Here is a 22,050-nt window from a genome sequence, read left to right as displayed (position 1 = left end):
GGGGCCAGAAAGACTTCCTGTAAAGAGAAAATTTGATCTGAGGCACAACGGAAGCTAGTGAAGCTAAGAGGTAAAGAAGCTAAGAGGTAAAGATTGAGGAAAAACATTCAAAGCTTGCTGACTATCTTTCTCCTTCAGGATCATTCAAACAGTAAGCACTCAATACAAATATATTGAATGCAACACAAAATAGCAATTTGTACAACTCAGGGGAAGAGGTGCTGTCATTTCAAGGGATTGGGGGCCATGCCTTCACATGTATTCAGGAAATGGGACATTGTGGTAGATCTGAAAATCAGCCTGGATGACAGAGAAGACTAAGCCTTGTGTTATTTACCACTGACAACCACCTAATATCTTTCATTAATTAAAAAGAATTATCATCACAAATTAATGTATGGTCTGCAATAATTACTAATGGTTTTTTAGGAACTCATGACACATCAAAAGAATGTTTTTAAAAAAACAACAATAACAGTTATCATCTTCAGTACCTACTGTTATCATATCCTTACCCTTAATAGCAAGAGTAATAATTATATGTTTAATTTATTGTGTGGTTAAGGTAATTTTTTTTGGTAAACCTGGATCATGAAAACCCATTGTCCTGAAGAGGTATGAAGCTATCTAAGGACAAGTAAATGAAATTAGATGAAGAAGTGAATGAAGGTGATCAGACCCTATCAATTCCTTTGTGATAATGAACTTGAAGTCTTTGGAATCCCAAAAATGGGATCATGGTAGGAGGGAAAACAAACAGTCAGTCTGAGTTTGAAGCAGAGTAAATCTGGAAAATATTTCCCTATTTCCTTTAAAATTTTTGCTCAATTACAATTTTTGCAAATGTTCTTAATCCTTTTCTAAGCTGTTTGTGCCAGCCCCACACAAATACACATAAAATATAAACACACACACATACACATACATTTTAACATGTATATTATACAATAGAATCAATTATGCTATGTATGTGGGTATATGAATATAGCTTCTGGATCACTGCCTTGTCCTGGTGGAGGGGATTACATAGCTCAATAGAACTATGAGTTATGCCATGCAGGGTGATCCAAGATAGACAGATCTAACAAAAAATGATCCACTGGAGAAGGAAATGGTAAACTACTCCAGGATTTTTGCCAAGAAAACCCTAGGGACAGTTGACCTGACATGCTAAAGTCCATGGGATCACAAAGAATCAGACATTGCTAAACAATATGTATCTATATTGATTATACTTATATATGTACATATTGTCTCCCCCAAGAGAATGTAAGTTCCTTGAGGGTAGAAATTATTTCATTTTTGTATCTTGAGTACTAGAATAAGGCACACAGTAGGTATTGAATAAAAGCTTCTTGACTGGTAAATTGATAGGAGGACCCTAAGAGCCATAGAGAATGCCACGCTCAGGAAAAGAAATAGGATAGCCTGAGCTTTGTGCTACTAGACCATATGGTCTCCATAAAGTAAAGGTTCAGATGCTGATCTAGGGCAGTAGCTAAATCCAGTTTCACAAAGGACAGAACCATTTGTAACAATCAGCTGTCAAATTTGCTTGCAGCCAAGCAATCAGGACAAAGAATTAGCAGATGGAGGCAGAAAAAAAAAAAAGATAAGGAAAAGACAGAGGGAAAAAGTAAAGGCAAGAAAATGAGAGAGTTGACAAGGAAGAGGGAGGAAAAAAAAACAGAGATCTGAAGATGAGAATAACTGAATTCCAACCAAGAAAGAATCTTTCTTATTTGTTGTTGGAGCCAGTGGGAAAGACAGGGTTCAAATAGACCCATTACCATTGGAAAAAAAAAAAAGAGCAAACATAAAGTATCTTTAGGTCTGAAACCCAAAGGAAAACTCTTCAAGATCAAATATGACAGTACTTGCTGTAAGCCTGAGGCTTCCATACCTGGAGATCGGTTAGAGAAAAACATTATAGAAACATTAAGACACAGAATATTTGTCAAAAATCAAATCTACTTCAGTCTGAAGATTTAAACTTAGGTCTAGCATGTCACCTAAACAGTGACCAAATGATTCAGATGATTTAGAAAGAGGGATTCAGTCAGAACAGAGAAGAAGAACTAAGAAACAATAAGACCTAGTGTCATGACATTTACAGGTAGGACCAGAAAGTTTGCATAATTTAAAGCCTCATGTGTCTCCTATGACTCTTAGTAACAAAATCCCTAATTCCTCCCCCTCCCCCCCCCAAAAAAAACACTTTTCAGAAGCAAGATTAGAGAAAAGCAAAAAAAAAAAAAAAAAAAAAAAGCAGCATAGCTTTGTATATAATGTGCTGGGGATGAAATCCAGAAAATCTGGCTTTTAAAAAAAATTTGACTTGAGATGTTTCCTAGCTATTTGACCTTAGGCAAGCTTTAGCATTAAGTCTTTACTTCCTCATTTGTAAGGTAGTAATGATAATAATAACACTTACCTAATCATATAAAGATGGAATAAAAGAAAATATGTTGTTGTTGTTGCTGTTTTTACAATTCTTAAAGAATTATAGAAATGTGAGGTTTTATTATTATCAGCTAACAGGTTCACCTTCATAATGAGGGAGTCCAGATCACAAGGACAGATGCTGACATGAAGAATTAATAAAGGGGAACTGGCATTCTAAGCCCTAAGGCTGAAGTTTTAAAAAAGTAGGGTTATGAGGATGCAGCAGAACTATAACATCTTGGTTTTAAAAAAAATAAACATTAGTGATTACTTTGACAACCAACGTCCAACATAATCACCAATTATTAATTCAATTTAATTCAACAAGCATTTATAAAGCTCTTAAGCATTACTCAATGTGTATATATGCTTATGCTAAGCATTTGTTATGCAAAGCCCCTCAGAATTGATTTCCTACCCTTCAGAAGCATACATTCTACTCAAGATATTCAAAATGCACGTTGCTAAGTAAATATAAAGCAATGCCCTTAAAATTCTTCGGGATTTATCACTGTTTTAGTAATTTCAATTGTGTCCAACTTTTCATGACCTCATTTGGGATTTTGTTGGCAAAAATACCAAAATAGTTTGCTATTTCTTTCTCCAGATCATCTTACAGTTCAACAAATTGAAGCAAATGGAGTTAAGTGACTTGCTTAGGGTCAAACAGACATTGTGTCTGAGGCCAGATTTGAACTTAGGGAGTTTAGTCTTCCTGACTCTAGGCCAGCAGCTCTATCCATTGTGTTACATAGCTGCCTTTCAGGAGGGATAGAATGCTTTTAAAAAATCTCTTATAGGATAAGGTTATAGACCTGTGCTTAGAAGAAAGCTAGGGATTCTGAGAGCTAGGGGAGACCAGGGCCATTAGGAGGGATGATAGAAACAACATAAAAAGGGACAGAGTTGAGATAGGTGACAAATAGTGAGCTAAAGTGAATGAAATATAATGCATGAAATAGAATGACATAAAAGATAGTTGGAAGCCCTCTTATACAGATTTTTAAAAGCCAGGCTGAGAATTTTGCATTTTTTCCTAGAGGCAATAGGGAGCTGCTAAAGTTTTTTGAACAGGTGAATGACATGAGTAAGACTTTTAGAAATATTAATTTGGCAGTTAATGTGAATGATGGGTTGGAGAGGTGAGACATTGGAAGTAAATGACCAATTAAAAAGTTATTTCAGTAGTTCAGGTAGGAGGTGGGCCAGGGCCTGAACTAGACTGAGGACTCAAGGAGTGACATGAAAGGGACAGTGACAAGAGATGTTGTGAAGATAGAAATGACAGAACCTGTCAATTGATTCGATGAAAGTAATGGAAAAGACAAAGATGACCACAAAGTGATGACTGGGAGGCTCCCCTAATTAAACTAACTTTGTGGACCCAACTGTTAATGAGGGAGGTCCCAGTTGCAATGAATTCACACTTCAGCATATATGCTGTTAGTCCCACTTCTCTCCTTTGCACATGGAAGAATAATTAGGATTCATTTAACCACAAGAGGCATATAAATATTCCTGTGTTCTTCTCTGGGCAATTATATATAGGTATACTACATTACTTTTAGCATACAAGTAACTTATTTAATTAATTTGTAGACAAGTATATAAATTATAATGGACTCCCCCTCACTTCTAAGCACAGGAATAATGGTTTTTTACAGGGTTTCTTAAACTCTTTCCACTTGTGACCCATTTTCACCTAAGAAATTTTTACATGACCCCAGATGTATAGGCATATAAATAGGTATGCAAAGCAAACAATTACTGATAATAAATTGTACTTTTGCAACCCCAATAATCAGTTACAAGACTCTATATGGGGTCATGAGCTACAGTTTAAGAAGCTGTGATTTATACTCCCTCAGACTTTTTTCAATTTAAACATTATGTATAAGGGGGGAAGACAGATAATTGTTTATTTTGTGGTAGTTTTATTACCTTTCCTTGAAAGCTTGAAGAAGCATCAAAATAGTATCAATGGTGGCTGATGTGTTTGGATTTCACAAGGAAAGTGTGGCCTTTTGTGATCTTAAGAGCAAGAATTCATTTTGGAATTCTATTATTTTTACTTGACTACTATCTACAAAGTCAAAGGAAGCTATTCATGAGGCCTTAGGATAAATTGTTACCTAGCAGTGACAAAATATATCATTGAAACAATCTTTTTTGTTTGGGGTGGTTTTAATTATACTTGTTTCATTAGAAACATTACTTCAATACAACAATCTATCTCAAAGCTAAAATTCCTTTCATTTACAGTACAGGCAGCCTACCTGTAATGTACAGATTCTAAGACTGGGAACTAAGAAGATCTTAGTAAAAATCCTGCCTCACACATCACTTAAACTCACTCAGCCTCAATTTCTTTATCTGTAGTCCAACTACTAGTGCCTTCCCAAACTACCTTGTATTTCATTTGTTTGTGCTCTATTTCTATTTCATTTCTCTATTTATTCTGCATATTTGTATATATGCGTGCATGTGCATATGTATAGTCATCTCCCTTGTTAGAATATAAGTTCCATGAGAGTAGAAACTGTTTCATTCTTATTTGCTTTTAATTTATAGAATAAAACAATCATTTCTATACTATAGTATAATAAAAAAAGATTGCACATAAAACTGCATATCTATTATGTACAACTTGCTTTTTCTTTTAAATATATAATAATCATAAAAACATCTTTTTTCCCTTTTTTTTCCCTCTACTCCCCTCCCCACCTTAGAGATAGCTACCATTAGACAATATATAGTGTCTGTATGTATAAAATTATGTAAAATTATTCTACACATACTTCTATTTATCAATTCTTTCTCTGGATACAAATAGAATCTTTCTTCATATATGTTTTATAGTAAATTTGAGTGTTTTTAATAGTCAAAATTACTTATTCAGTCCAAAGAGTTATTATACTATCTATACCCTTTGACCCAACAATACAGTTACTAAGACTATTTCCAAAGGTGATTGGGGAAAGGGAAAGAACCTATATGTTCTAAAATGTTTATAGCACTTTCTCTGAAGTGGCAAAGAACTACAGATTGCAGGAAACCATCAATTGGGAAATGGCTGAACAAGTTGTGGTATATGACTGTGATAAGATACTGCTGTACTGTAAGAAATGATGAGCTCCATGATCTTTAAAAAACATGAAAGACTTGAACAAAATAAATGAAATTAACAGAACCAAGAGAACACTGTATACAAGTAACAGTAATAGTTTCCTTCTATATATTAAAATCCTCAGAACTCATTTTCTGGTGATTAATGAATGTCTGTTTGATAGATTGAACTGAAAAATGGGGATAATAGGACCTACCTCACTAGCTAGTGTAAGGATCAAATAAGATAATGTACAAAAATCATTTTACAAATTCAAGAACTGTGTAAATGGTAGCTGTTATCATTTTGATTCCTGGACCTGAGTATTTTCTTTTTTCTTTCAGGCCATGTACATGTTCTATGCTTTGGCCATTGTATGTGATGACTTCTTTGTCCCTTCCTTGGAAAAGATTTGTGAAGTAAGTATCTTTCTCTCTTTCCTTCTTTCTCTTTCCCTTCCTTCTTCCCTCTCTCCCTGTCCCCTCTTTTTCTCTATCTCTCTCTGTGTGTCTCTCTATCTTTGTCCCTTTGTCTCCCTTTCTGCCTCTGTCTCTGTCTTTTTGTCCGTGTGTGTCTCTGTGTCTCTGTATCTCTGTGTCTGTCTCTCTCTATCAGTTTCTGTCTCTGCAGTGTGTGTGTCTTTTCTCTGTGTGTCTCTCTCCCTGTGTCCCTCACTCCTTCCTTCCTTCGCTCTCTCTCTCCCTTCCTCCATGGATAATTGAGTAATTTACTGTTTCTCAATGGGATTCTAATAATAGTGTCACTTGGAAGGGAACCTTCCCATTTCTGTTCACTTAATTTGGGACATTACAATTTAGTTATTTCTAGGAAATCTTCAACCAAAAGGGGAACTGGCCCCTAGATTTGGGTGAAACTCACTACAAAACTAGTTTTATCATTTTCATGGCTACAAAGCAATATAATACAATCCTTTTTCCCATCTCTATTTCCTCCTTCTTACCCTTTTCTTCCCCTTGAAACCTTCTTTTGTAGCTTCATACAGGTCCTTACAAAGTCTGAAACTTTCAGACACCAATTTTTCTCCCTCTTTTTCTTTCTATATGTATATATAATTCTCAAAGCAGAAGCTAGAAAAAGATAAGATGAAAAGAGTTGCGAATAAAGACCAGGAAAAGAGACAGTGTTAGAAGTCATCACAATAAGAAGGATACTGAATACCAAGTTAAATCGCTTTAATCAAAAAATATTCACCATATCTGCAACTCTTTCATTCTTTCTCCCCTTTCATCTCCCTTGTACATTTTGAAATTCAATTCCCTTTATCTGGAAGCTCTTTGGCATTTTTTAAAATTCAAAATCCCAGTTGGGAAAAGGGATTTCTCTCTCCCACACCTCCAATCTGGAACTCCTTCTGTGGTTTCTCAAAAATATGGGTCCTCTGGAGAGAATGAGGCTGTTAAAAAAAAAATAACCTAGTTACTTATTGTTTAAAATGTAGCCAACACTTTTCTTTTAAAGCTTTATTATTGATATAATAACAAATAGTAGCATTTATATGGTTCTTTAAGGTTTGCAGAGAATTTCACAAGTATTTCAATTTTTTCTTCACAACCAACCTGGGAGTTAGGTACTATTATTTTCCTCATTTTATAGAAGAAGGAAGTGAGGTGGTTTGGCTTGACCAAAGTCACTTGGCTAACCTGAGGATAAGTCAGTCTAACTCCAGATTCAGAGCCTGATCCACTATACCACCAGCTGATACTGCTAATAATCCTTCACTAATTTCCTTCTCTAATGATTCACTGTGGGACGAAAGCAAGTCTGAGTCCTTGACTACTCTGCCTGCCTGTGGAGCTCAAGCAGTGGTAGATCCCTCCCCTGGAAAGCCTTCTCAAGGGGTACAAGGTGATGGATGACATATCTGTCTGTCTAAGGGCCAATCTAGATGAATTTGAAGAGGCTCATTACCAGGAAGATGTTGGGTAATTAATGTTTTAGCAGTTCTTAAAAACCATCGAATAAGTTGTGGCAAGATTGTGATCTGGGCCTGTAGGGAGAATACTCCCTGTGACAAAATGACAGATCTTTGAAGTTCTAATCTGAGGCTTGGGTTCAGAAGTATAATTTAATCAATATAGAGAACTTTTAATATGGAAACTTCCATACCCAATCTTATAATGGCCATTTGTTTATTACAATCTTAAAGAACTATCTAGGTCACACACTCAGAACGTGTCAGATGTCTCCCTGACTATAAGTCCATGGGAGATAATCTACTACCTCTCTGAAGTAATAATCATAATCATAACAGGAATCCACATATAGAGTAGCAAAGGGAATGTTGACTTTGATTCATACAAAGAGATGAGAGGCTTATGTGTGTGCTGGACTTGTCGTCAAGAGACTTGAGTTCACATTGTACTTCAGACACCTAATTAGCTGTGTGACCCCAGGAAAATCACCAAACTTCTCTCAGTCTCAGTCTCCTCATCTGCAAAATGGGAATAATAATACTATCGACCTCACAGCCTTATTGTGATCAAATGAGAATTACAAACCTTTAAATGCTATATAAATGCCATTATTACTTAATTATAAGAAACTGATGCCATAAGAGGGTATGACTTTAATGACTCAAGAAGCACTTATTAAAGTACCTACTATGTGCCAGACATTTTCCTAGAAATTGGAGCTAGTACACAGATGAAAGTGAAAGTAGTCACTACCTTCAAGGAACTTGGAATAGCACTTAGAATCCAGTAAAGAATGACAACACGAATATATATAGATAGGTGCAAAAGAGATAGTTGAAATGAGAAGTTGGGAAGGAAGAAGGGCAGTCAAGAAAGGCCTCATGAATCAGGTGGTTCTTAATGCCTAGCCTTGATGGAAATTTGGGATTCCAAGAGTTAGTGGTAAAGAAGGAGTACATTCTAGGCATAAGTCTTATGAGTATTTAAGTGGCAGCCATAAGATTCAAACTCACATGTGTGATTCTAAGATTAGTTCTCTTTCTAGAATGCTTCTCTTGAGGAGGGATACTGTCCATACCATTTTGGGTACTATTTTGCTGATGGGACTCCTCAGCAGATAGGAACATACTTTATAAGCAAAAATGGCCTTTTTTTAATGATGCTTGCAAGCCTACAATCCAATTGGTTTACTCTTTTGTGTTAAGCTTTATTCCCTTCTTTCCTTACCATTATCTTCTGAAATGAGATAGTCTGGGAGGGATCCCTAATATTCTCATGTGAATCTATCAAAAAAAAATTCTGCTGAATTGGGCCAATCTAGCAGCCTCAGAACATGGGCATCCGGTAGGGAAGAAGTATTGAAAAGAGATAAAAATGGAGAGTTACAGGAACTTCAAACACTTTAGAGCCCAAATAGTTTTACCTTGTCAGAAAATGACCAGAGAAGAGAGAGGAAAAGAAGAGAAAAGAGGTCATCCCTAGCCATGTTTTCCAAAGTACTTTGCTCCTCCCCTTCCCCCCTCAGTCTAATCTAATTTTATATAAAAATGGCTTTGGGGGAGCGGGGGTTGCCATAAAAAGAACTGCTATGACTTCTCTGACCTGTCAGGATAGTTTAAGAAATATTAGACATGTGAATTTGTGGGTGGTAAGGAATAAAGTTTACATTTGTGTATATCTGTATTTGTTTACATCTCTTTGGAAATATGGGGCCAATTTTTATCTAGAATTACATTTTCTCACAAGATTATAGGGTTGAGATGAGAGGAAATCTCATAGCTATCTAGGAAGGTTTTTCCAACTAAAACTATTACTACCTTTTTTGGCAGTTTGCTCTCTTCTAGAGAGCATAGCCCATGTGGGAGGAGCAACTATCCTTGGGCAATTAGGAAGATGACAAATTTCAGTTTGAGGATAGTTACAGTGAAGAAAGATAGGATTAGCATCCTTCATCAAAGCACAACGTTAGCAACTAAAAACCTGCAGCATTTGATATAGACAAGTTAGGATCAGAGAGAATCAGTGGGAAAGTGAGAGAGAAAATTAGAAGGTACCAAAGAGAGGAGAGAAGAAATCAACTTTGGATTAATTAATGAATTAAACATGATTTAAAACCCATACAGAGACTCAGTTGTGCGATAGTTATTAAACATTTGTGAAGAGCAAAGAGATATAAGGATGAGCTCCTCAAGAAGCTTATAGTCTAAGAAAAACAAGAGGTATACTTCTAAAAAGGTCACTACCACTATAATGTTAAAGAAGTAGCATAGATAACTTACACTTTGTGGTAATAAAGGAAGGAAGAGGTCCCTTGCAGCAAGCAGAGGCATTACAGAGGAGATGCCACTTGGCCCTACAATGACAGAAAGGATAAAGATAAGCACAGTACAGAGGGAAGAGGACAAAGACACCAAAGATTCAGATTAAAGCCCAGGCTCTGGCTTCGATTAATTATCTGATGTACAACAAATCAGATAACCTCTCTAGACCTGTTTTCCTTATCTGGAAAATAGGGATAATAATACCTGTCCTGTTAATCTTATAGGGTGAGGAACAATTTAAATTATATATATGTGTGTGTATGTATACTAATATATGTGTATATATATATAGTATAGACATATATATGTAGTGTATGTGTGTAGGAAATAAAGAAAGGAAGGAGGGAAAAAAGGAGGGAAGGAAGGAGGGAAGGAAGGGAAGGAAGGAAAGAAGAAAGAAAGGAGGGAAGGGAGGAAGAAAGAAAAGAAGAAAGGAAGGAGGGAGGGAAGGAAGGAAGAAAAGAAGGAAGGAAGGAAGGAAAGAAGGGAGGAAGGAAAGGAAGGAAGGAAGGAAAGAAGGAAGGAAGGAAGGAAGGAAAGAAGGAAGAAAGGAAGGAAAGAAGGAAGGAAGGAAAAAGGGAAGTTTCCTCTACACATAATACCTCTTAGTTTTGCTCTAAAGATCAAGAAAAAAATTATTTTTTTAAAAAAATTGGTACCTATTAAGCTTGCTGAACTCCTCTTTACAAATATTATCAAATCTGAAGAACATAACAACCCTAAAAGGTAGGTATTATTATAATCCCCATTTTACACTTGAGGAATCTGAGGTATGTAGAAGTTAAATGACTTGCCTAAAGTTATGTAGCTAGTAAATGTCAACAGTTAGGTATGAACTCAGATCTTCCTAATTCTAGGCCTATCCACTCTGCCACCCATTGTCTCAAGGAGATAAAATTGCTAAAATATATTAAGGACCTTGTTGGGGAGAGCCTTAAAGAAAAAGCCGAGGGAGTTGCATTTTCCTGAAGGTTCTTGAGAAGGCAAATGGCAATGTCTGACTAATTCATCTTTCTGATTAATTAGTAGTGTTTGAACTCTTAGGGGACACTAGGGGGTGCAAGTCCAAGCCCAGCTTAGAATCAGGAAGACTCATCTTCCTGAGTTCAAATTTGTCCCCAGACACTTGTTAGCTGTGTGACCCTAGGCAAAACAATCAGCCCTGTTGGCCTTAATTCCTCATCCATAAACTGAGCTAGAGAAGAAAATGTCAAACCACTCTAATATCTCTGCCAAGAAAACTTTAAAGGGGTCACGAAGTGTCAGATATAACCCCCCAAAAAATAAATAAATAACTGAACAAATCAAATTCTTAGAGCTGACAATCAATTAAAGAAATATAAGATAAAACAGACTGCCAAACTCTTGTAAGCCATATTTGGTTTGTGAGGTGTTTGATAACTTCATTTATATAGTCTTCTCCTGTGGGCTAAAACCCAAATGACTTCATCCCCCTTTCTGTAGTCCTGCCTTCAGCCTCACAAAAATTCTCACTTCCAACTTAGACCATAAAGACTTCTTTCCATGGCATGATGTCCATGTTCAATCAGCAGTAGGGACTCAGGTCTCCCAGTTTACAAGGATCACTGTTTAATTGTTTTCAAATTAGTATTATTGTATCCATTGGACCACACTGCCCCTTGATGGTGGAGAAATGAAATACAACCTGGGAGTGGTTCCATTTGAAGAAGGACCCTATGGCTTCTAGTATCTAAAATATACTTGTTGGAAATGTGATTTTTACTCATTAGCAGTGGGTTATTTCTATTCCATGATTAGCTACTTGCAGTATTTATTTATGAATCAAATGGGTGAAATCATAAGCAAATCTTAACAAGCATTCTCCCATATCACTTTCCTTCCTAATCGGCAATAGCTTTCAGTTAAGATGTAGTTAAACATAGGCTGTAGCTCTGAACTGGTTGCTGCCAGGTAATTTGCTGTACAGAGTCACTCATGTAAACATTTGTGTTGGAATGCAGTAGTCTAGAGATGTCTCTATACTCCCCATTTCCAATGTTTCCTCAGTGTTATTCTCCAGGTTTACTTTCAATAATTAGGCATCCACATAGGAATACAACCATCCTTTGGCAACTTTGGTTTCTAGAGGACATCAAGATCAGCATTTGCCAGAACACTGGCTTAGTTCATAAGAACAGAGAGGGGAAATAAAATATTTTGTCAAGAGTGAAAAGCTTATTCCACTCCTCAATTCTTAATATGTTATATTAATTAATATCTTAATTGGGATATGATCCCAATGAGACATCTAGTCATTACCAATACTTGTGAAATATTGTCAGGAGTATCAACCCAGCCACACACTGGTTTCCATTTTTCCATGATGAGCTTAGTGGTCAGAGTCAGGGCAATAGCATTTTTAAAATGTTATGTATTACTCTCCACTGGAGGTTTCATGCCTCCTTATCATAATAGTAACTTAGCTTATCCCAAAATATCTGCAGAATCCATGCCTTCTCCTTGAATGTCTCCCAATGCTTGGAATGTTCTTCCTCACTTCTACTTTCTGACTTCCTTGTCCTTCTTCAAGATTCAGCTCAAATACTACTTTATGCAAGAGGTCTTTCCCTGCCTGCAGACCCCATTCCTTCCTCCCTGAAGTATATTACCTTTGGGATCACTCCCATGTTATGATGCATTTATGTTGTGTCTACAAAGCTGTTTGCATGTTGTCTCCCCCATTAGATTGAAAGCTACTTGAAAGATTGTTTTTTGCCAGTGTATCTTCTGTGTTTAGCTGTGTCAAGTGCTTGATAAAAACTTATTGACTATCTAGATTTATTCAAAGCAGGACTCAGATGCTCTCTTCTTCAAAAGAAAAAGATGCCATTTCTGATCCTTCTACTTGCTCTTGCTTATGTTTTCTTCAAAATGAAAGCTCACTGAAGGTGGAGAAAGTTTTCATTTTTGTCTTTAAATCCCCAGGACCTATCATAGTGATTCTCAAGTAGCAAGTGCTTAATAAATATTTGTTCAGATGATTACTTTTGTGCCTGGAAGGCTAAAATCTTCTAGCATTTAAAAAAACAAGCTTTTCAGTATCTCATGAAGGAGTTTCCCTGCTGATGCCTTGGGGAGTTGTCTCCTGAAGTGCATCTCTCCAACACTAGAACATGGAGAAATGTTGGGCCTCCAATTAAGCTACTGGCCACTTCAAAGATTTTGTTAAGTGTTTTAATTTTAAATTTTTCATGCACATCTTGGCCTCCACACACATAATCTTGACCAGGAGTATCTGGTCAATGTTTTTTGGGTTTTTTTAATGGGGGGAAACGTATGTACACATAATTTAACCATAATCTCTATTATTAACACTTTTTAAGTCTATATAATCAACAAAACAATAAATCAAGCCCTGATTTCTAGAAAGTGCTGATTCATGAAGTGTAAATAATACACTCTTATAAGTGGTCAGAATTGACTCCAGCACATCCTTTCTCCTGAGTCTGTTATTCATTGTCTCTTCCTTGTCAGCAGATCATCATAGCTCAGAGAGTCAGGTATCCAAAATAAGTGGAAGAGGATTCATCTGAGAAACCTGGGCTTTTCTGCCTTAATCATATTAATTTTCTCCCAAGAAGCAAGGAGTGTGTGTGTGTGTGTGTGTGTGTGCATGTAAAAATCTATAGAATGGGTCATAAACATGGAATTGATTGGTACTCACAACTTCTTAACTCCAACTCTAAAGCTCTATCCACTGGGCTACTTAGCTGCCAATAGTCCCCCAATCTTATATATGGCTCTTTGAATGTTTGTTTCTATTTTTCTTTATTTTCCACCCTCCTCCTTCCTCTAGTTTTCACTTTCGATGTATCATTCTGTCTTCCATGAAGTCAGTCTTTCATGATTAATAATATTGTGTTTAAGCTGGACACTTCCCCAAACCCTTTTCCCAGCCTACCCTCTCCCTGGATGTACTTCTGGATATTATTTCCTTTTTTGTTCATTAAATTATTCTGAACTCCCCAACCCAACTGTCTCTCCTTATCCTTTTCCTACCTTACTTAATGTAAAATTATTTTATGATGGTTTGAAATTACAAAAATACAAAAACTTTGGAAAATGTGCCTTTGTAAAAAATAATATTTTAATATGCCCCTTCTGTATATTTTCCCACTTAAATGATTGCCTACTTTTTTCTATTCTTTGTCATAATGATCAGGAACTCACTGATGCTCTTTCTTATACTTTTCTGCAGCGTCTCCATCTCAGTGAAGATGTGGCTGGAGCCACTTTCATGGCAGCTGGAAGCTCAGCTCCTGAGTTATTTACATCTGTTATAGGTAAATATCCTTATTATTGTTTTGGTCTGGACTTATCACTGCAATGTCAGTCTCAGATGTGAAATATCTTTCAACAAAAGCAGATTGGTAAGTTCTATAGGTAACAGTCTTAAAGTTATGTGGGATTCTCAGATATTAAATGATATGTTTAGGGTCCCACAGTTAAAGTATTTAAGAGGTAAACTTGAACCCAAACCTTCTAATTTCAAGACCAATCCACCATCTATTATGGTGCACTTACTCTTTTAAGTAATTGTATCAAATTACTAGATATTTATATGTAAATAACTATGTGATGACACAGTTCACCAAGTTCTCTCTCTATGATTCCCCAAGAATGGGGAATGAGTGATAAAAGTGTTGCCTTTAAACATTGTTTTGTTGGGACTTTCACTAATGATGAAAGGTGATGTAAAACTGGAACTCTTAATCAGTTCATCCAGCCTCCATTTTCAATAACTCTAACCAGTCCATCATGTCTTCATCTTATTAGCATGTTTTCAGACAAGTCTGGGGCTTGATCAGTCACACAGACTATATCTAATTCCTTCTTGATCCTTTCTGTGGAATCTCTTCCCACTTCCTCTCTGGTTCTTCGCCTTACTCCTCGGACCCTGACCCTGCTCCTCTTGTACACCAAAAGATGTTTGCTTAATGATCTATGATTCTGACTTGCTTAGCCATACTTGATTAAGCCTGTGAGCTATTTCACATAATAAATGGCAAATCTTTATGACCCATGATAGATATCTGACAAGATTTTTTCATGTTGCGAACATGTCTCTAACAGTCTGAAACTCTGCTCTCCCACAAAATAACTATGCTGTCTCAATTTCATAACCTACTTAAAAGGGACACTCCTATCCTAGTAACTTATTTTAAGATTAATTACATGCCAACATGGAAGCCTAGAAATATATGTGTATGTGTAGGTGAGCTATGTTGAGGTAGGTGAGCTATGTCAGTATAGTAGATGAGGACCACCAGCTCCCCTTTCTGGTTTTTTGTTTTGTTTGTTTTTTTAATTTATGGGTAGGTTAACATTATTTGACTTTGCCTCATAAAAAGTGTTGAAGATTCTACATAGTAATTCTGCTTTGCTGCACAAGAGAAACCTCTCTAATCCTCCTAAGCCATGCCTGTTTTCTATAAATACCAAAAAAGTACCAAATTTATGAATTTGGGGACTAAGCAAATCTACATAAAGTGGTTTATTTTTTAATATACTTTCACTTATCTTGTTAAATATTTCCCAATGATGTATAAAAAATTAGCAATCATATAGTAAAATTTTGAGTTCCAAATTCTCTCTCTCTTCCCTTCCTTGAGAAGGTAATCAATTTAATTTCTATTATACATGTGAAGCTATGCAAAACGTATTTCCACATTAGTCATGTTGCAAAAGAAAACAGAAAAAAAAGTAAAATATTATGTTTCAATCTTCACAGTTTATCAGTTATATCTCTGGAAAAAGGGAGAATTTTATGAATCCTTTGGAATTGTCTTGGATTATTGTCTTCATCAAAGTATTAAATCTTTTACAATTAATCAACATTACAGAAATGTTTCCGTGAACGATGTTGTCCTTATTCTGCTTGTGTTACTTTGCATGAGTTCACATAAATTGTCCTAGGTTTTTTTTAAACCATCCTATTCATCATTTCTTAAAACACAATAGTATTCCATCACAATAATATAGTACAACTTTTTTAGCCATTTTCCAATTAAAGTGCATCACCTCAATTGCCAACTATTTGGCACCTAAAAAGGAGTTGCTATAAAAAAATTTATACAAATATTTCCTTTTTCCTTTTCTTTGATTTCTTTGGGATAGAAGGTTGTAGTTGCGGAATCTAAGGGTATATACAGTTTTATTGTCTCAAGGGGTCTGTGTGTGTAGTCAAGTAATATTTCAATAACCTCATCTTTGTTTTTCAGGTGTTTTCATCACAAAAGGAGATGTGGGTGTTGGAACCATTGTTGGCTCAGCTGTTTTCAATATTCTCTGCATCATTGGTGTTTGTGGGCTTTTTGCTGGGCAGGTAAGACAAGAAGCTGGACTGTCATGGAAGAAATTGCTATTTCTGTCACAGTTCAAATTGATGAGGGATTTTACAAAGAGCTGGCATGCCAGGGCTAAGACCCACTATTCTAAATAATTGTCAAGTTATATCAACTTATAGGTGTTTCACATTCCAAACCTGGTCAGTCATCCAGCTAAACCCAGAATAAAAACATCTCAGTGAAGTACTTTGAAACTCCATTCATACCCAAGCTATGGCTTCATACTAGTTTGTTCAAGATGCTAACTTGGAACTAGTGAATGAACCAGGACTCTTTCAGACAAAGTTTCATGGGGAAAGGAAATGACTGAAACAAAATATCTCCTGCTAAACCCAATCCTAAATAGCTCTTTCCCAAGTTTCAGCTGCTTCCTTTGGCTGTTCATTGATCTCTTATCAATTTTTCATCCCATTTAAATTCCTACTCTACCTTGGTATTTGACCATGAATTTGGAATAACCAAACACCATATATCTTCACTGGGGAAAGTACTGTAAGCTTTGTATTTCATTCATGATTAAGTATGGATCTCTGATACCATATACCTTTTGTGAAATTGTAGGATATTTCCTATATAAGAAAATAAAAAGCCTGGATTGAAGATGGGGGAGAGCCAATAGGTAGCTAGGCCCAGGATGTGCTAATGTATGTTTAACAACTGAATCTTTGAAAGATAAAAAAGTATGCCTAAAAGATATTTTTAAGCTTAAACTGCCTTGTTAACATTTTCTCCACCATTTTCTAAAATCTAGATAATCAACAAAGCAAATCTATCCCTGATTTGTAGCATTTGAGCTCATATTAAAAATTTAACAACTCTCAAGAGTCAGAGCTGGTTATAGCATACCCCTGATCTTATGTTAGGAACAAATAAAGTCAATCTAGGTAGATCACAGAGAATGGGACAGAGATTAATGTCCAAAGACATTAGAAAAATAGTTTGGCACCAGGTTGAAAAGAACTTTAAAAGCTAAACAGAGAAGTTTATATTTTCTCCCAGGGACAATGGGGAGCCACTAGAATGGACTGAGTAGGGGAGTGATGGACATGGTCCAATCTAAACTTAAGGAAAATCAGCTTAAACACCAGAGTATATAGTCCCCTACTGGATTGAGGCATGTAGAGGCTGCTGCCATGATTGAAGTGAGAAGTATCATTACTTCTGAACCTGAACCACAGTGATAGGTACATAAATAGAGAGAGGAAAGATCAGATATGAGAAACTTTGTGGAGATAAAAATAGCAAGATTTAATGACTGATTGGATTGGTGGGGTGAGGGAAAGTAAGGCATTAAAGAGATTCAACACAGGGCATTGTAGAAGGGTGGCATCCCAGGTATAAATAACAGCATGAACAAAGTCACAGAAGCAGTAAATCAAGGGGTATGTCATGAGGATGGCAAATAGTCCAGTTTGGAAAAGAGTAGCTTGAGATAAAGTAGGTATTGGGTGGCAGTAGACCATGGAAAATCATAAATGCCACATTTAAAAGTTTGAACTTTATTCACTAGACCACAGAAAGCTAACATTGAAGCACTTGGGACATCTAATTAATAATGTGAAGACTGCTTAGGAAATATTGTTGACCCAGCCATGGTTAACTTGCTGAGCCACCCTGATCTTACTTGAATTCTTTCTTCTAAGTGGTGTTGAAAATGGTCTGATAAATTCTTCACCAGTCTACCCCCATCCTCCTTTTCTAGACTTCAGGAGGATCATCATTCTACTGCTTTATCTCCAGCATTCCTTCTTCCTTGTTTCAATAAATTTGCATAACATGATTTTAATGTTCAGTTATTATTTTTCATTAATTGCATTTAAAGTTGACTGCCTCTTGCTGAACCAGAGAAACACTTTTATTGGAGCAAAGCCAAAGTCATCTCTAGATGCTCCTGTAGGGTATGAACATAAAATATAGGCAAGGTTCCTGTAGGTAGATTACTATTGATCCTACAGTCAGGGAATATAGAGTCATTTCAACTTCCAATCTTTGAGGCTCCTTTTTCTCTTGACCTCTGGCTTAGTCGTCTTTTATACTCAATCTCAAAGTTGACCTCACTTTGGGACCATTTTCTGTCTCCTAAATGCATAACTGGAGCAAAAGGAAGAATATCCATCCAAGTTCTTGATGCTTTTCACACTTGACTTACCAAAGATATATTTGGAATTTTCTCATAGCTTTCAAAGATTAATAATCAGGTCCTGAAGGAGAGTTTGTTTTTATAAGCATTATCTTAATTAGCACTGTCACTATTAGCAGTGTAATTATTAGCCTTGTCATCATTAGTTTGGTGATTAGTTGGTTACTCATTTAAACCTGGAATCTAATTCAAAAGCATATAGAAATGGGAGAGGAAATGATGTAAAGAAATTTTAAAAATGACTGGAAAGTGTCTTCCAAATGCCATCTTGCTTATTTGTAATGGATTGTCTCTGATGCATTTATGCTTTATAATTCATTAACAGCATATTTTAATCACTGAGTTGGCAAGAACTCTTGCATATGAGACAGAATGATTGCTAGATTTCTTAGACAGTGCTTTCTGTTTCTTATTAAGATTTTCCCCTCTCTCCCCAAACCTATAATGTCATAGAGACCATATAGATATTATATGACACAACAATTTACTTTTATTGGCTAGGTGAGTATGTGCCAGCTCTTCCTTTTATGAATCATTTCTCCATGCCCAATTAATGGTTTCCCAGAAAATTCATTCTCATTTGCCAAAGCTCAATATGGCCTATTCAGAAACACTTTATTCCTTATAATCCATTCACCTCTACTTCTCCAGGCTTAAAACATCTTGGATATTACCCAAAAGATTCTAGAGAATGTGCCCTGGGAAACATTACCACTATTATAATAATTTCTCAATAGATTTCTTTCAATAACTTCACAGGACAAGTACCACAGTGGTTGTTTCATCTATTATTCTCATTTTTCAGACGGGAACACTGAGGGACAAAATGGTTGCTTGATTTATCCAAGACCACCCCAGTAGAAAGTAGCAGGGTCAATATGTAAACTCTCAATAAGGTTCAAGATCTTATTTCACCATTTTTAGATGAGCATTTTTTCCTCCACCCCTACCAGTGATATCACATAGAAGAAAACTTAACAGGCATCAATCTCTAAAACTCCACCAGTGGAACTGCTTTCTGGTGATCTCATTCTATAAGAATTTGCCTGACCTGTTGAGTGGAAGTATCCCAATTCCAGGGCAACTAAGACATAGCTTCATGTTGTATTTTCTTTGTGAGAAAGAGAAGAGACAGTATTGTAAAGTGAAAAATCACACCAAGGGAGGGAACTGTCATTAGCTCTCAGAAGCTCTCAGACAAATATTTGCTTTCTGAACCATCTGATCAGTGGGAAAGCAATTCAGAAATAAATGAGATGATGCCATATTACATCATGGAAAGTACTCTCAGAGTAGGTGGCACCTGTTTCACTCTAGTATCATCAGAAATTGATCTCAATTTCAATTAATTAATAAATCCAATCTTTTTTATCTATCAGCTTTATTATTTATGGTATTTTACATTTTTATTTGGTCAGAATAATTGTCATTGAGGACCTATGTACTTTTTTGGAATGCATTCTACTGTGTCAGACTTCCTACAATTAGATAAGTTATCCATCTGAAAATAAAGCAGACTAAGTTTTGTGCTCCCATCTAAATTAGGGACTTGATTGATTCAGTATAATTCAATATTTCTTGCTTTTGCAATTTTCAAACATGCCAAAGGTCATATGTTCTTGTGAGGTATTCTGGGTTTGAATGAGAGAAGAAAGTTACAGATGAGTACTCAAAACAAATTCAAGGGATAGATTTTTTCGGGCTATTATGAAGTAGCAGAAGGATTACAGTCTTACAAATTTGTTTCCTAAAGCAAAAAGAAAAATACCATTTCTCTTAAAGCAACATGATTCCAGTGTTTGTTAGTCATGAATTTTTATGTTGACTTCAAGAACTCCTCATACTGGCTATCTGAAATATAAAATTATGTGCCCAGATTCAGTATTTAGGGTGCAACACATTTGAAATACATAATCAAATTACAAAGTAAATCATTTGATCTGATCACAGATTAGGAATCAAGTCTGTTGTTATCAGCATATGGTTCATGTTTTTAGTGGGAAGTTTGGAAGTCAAGTTCATTGGCATTACAGGAATTTTTTTGTCCCTTGTTGAAATTTCCCAACTTTGGCCTTTCTTCCTAACTTGAAGCATTTTCACAGGCAAAAACACACAAAACAAAAGAATATCCCCATCTCCACCTTCGCTATGACCTTTAGAAGTCATATATCTGCATATACCTTAGACTCAGGAACCTGCAGCATCACAAATGGGCACCCTTTGAAGTTTCACCTCCAGTTCCAAGTCATCTAATTTAAATGTTCAGTCATAAGTACTAAGTTATAGATTGTGTAAGAACATCCTTTTTCCCCAAGGAATGTTTTATATGGTGTAAAGAATTCTCTTTTATATTCTAAATTTCCCAATGTCATCATAATTCTCGTATCTCAAACTTCTCTTAATTCTAGTTGCTTCTCTCTATTCAGTGTTTCCTTATTTGTCCTGAATATACCTTGCTTTGCATATGTTTGTTTGCATGCTTTTTCCCCATTTTAGACTGCAAACTCCTTGAGGGCAAGAATGCCTCTCATTGCTTAACTCAGTGCCTGGAATGTAGTAGGTGCTTAATAATTGTTTATCAATTGATTGAACCCTCTGGGGAAACTGGCAAGAGGATGGAAGGAGAAAGGAGGGTTTTAGCGGGGCTGCAGGTGATCTGTGAATTCTTGTTCAGGAGTGTTGCATACAACAAAAAAAGAAGTTCTAGAGGGGATTAAATTACGTATATTTTTCCCCAAATGGCTAAATTATTAGAGCTTTTATATATTTCAAATGATGTCCAGCTATAGTGTGTTTTTGTAATCAAGCAGCAGCTCCCCCAACTAAGTTTCCAGGAATACCCCTAAACAGATGGTGAAGATGAACTGCTAAACATGGTAACATAGAAGCAGCCCAGTTTTTTCTGTTTACTATAGTTCCTTGATGAAAATCCCTTAACTAAATACCAATAGACAACACATGGCATTCAGAATTTGGAAATGTCTTAGAGGCCAGGCAAAAGTAGTAGTGGTAAAGTCTGACTCACTGAGTAGCTTGACTTCCTGTCCACAGACCCTATTCTTATACTGGCTGAGTACCTGAAACCTGCTGCTGGATTTTTCTGTTATCAATTATCTGCTCACCTTCTGCTGATTTCTTGCTCTTTGGACCGCCACCAATCTTTTACTCTGCCTCAGCATTAATTCCTCAGATCTTCTAACTAATTTTTGAACCCCACTTACAGTATTCTCAGCCATCCTTTCCCTATTCATCATCTAATATCCAGATTTCAGATCTTTTTTCAGAGTTTATGTCCCTATAATCCTATCCCTATAATCCCTAGTCATGAGCCTTAGTTCAGATCCCCTTTTCTGAAAGAGTTGGTTTTCTCTAATCAGGTCCAACCAATTACTACCGTAGGCCCAGATAAGATACTAACCAGGGATAGAACTTGAAATCAAATTCTATTAGTATAGCACATGATCTTTGATTTCATTTTATATGATAAGATTGGTGAAAGGCAAGGATGCTTTCCTCCATTTTTAAAAAGTCACACTTCAGAAGGAGTCACAATTGAATAGTTCTATAAACTCAGGATGTATAATATAGTTTTCTTTGTATTAGAGCTGGCAGTTTTAAGGAATCTTGGGATACTTGAAGCCCAAGATCAAAATCTTCTTGGCTAATCCCTAAGCCAATTTGGATGGCATTCTCAAAAATGCAGTCCGGTATATCTGCTGGATGGAATTATGCATAG

The 22,050-nt window shown here is 36.1% G+C and overlaps 1 protein-coding gene across 2 annotated transcripts in view; it reads left to right on the top strand.

Moving 5' to 3' along the window:
- The window catches only part of SLC24A3 (solute carrier family 24 member 3), a 721,614-nt gene that overhangs the window by 512,099 nt on the left and 187,465 nt on the right, over window positions 1-22,050 (top strand). For both annotated transcript variants that reach the window (XM_031951059.1, XM_023494858.2), the window contains exons 4-6: window positions 5,896-5,970; window positions 14,026-14,110; window positions 16,049-16,152. In XM_031951059.1, coding sequence (XP_031806919.1) covers window positions 5,896-5,970; window positions 14,026-14,110; window positions 16,049-16,152 — 264 coding nt within the window. The remainder of the gene's footprint in view (window positions 1-5,895; window positions 5,971-14,025; window positions 14,111-16,048; window positions 16,153-22,050) is intronic.

This window comes from Sarcophilus harrisii, chromosome 2 (assembly GCF_902635505.1).
Source record: "Sarcophilus harrisii chromosome 2, mSarHar1.11, whole genome shotgun sequence".
Taxonomy (NCBI): Eukaryota; Metazoa; Chordata; class Mammalia; order Dasyuromorphia; family Dasyuridae; genus Sarcophilus; species Sarcophilus harrisii.
Note: the sequence above shows the minus strand (reverse complement) of the source record. Positions and strands in the feature narration are given on the sequence as shown.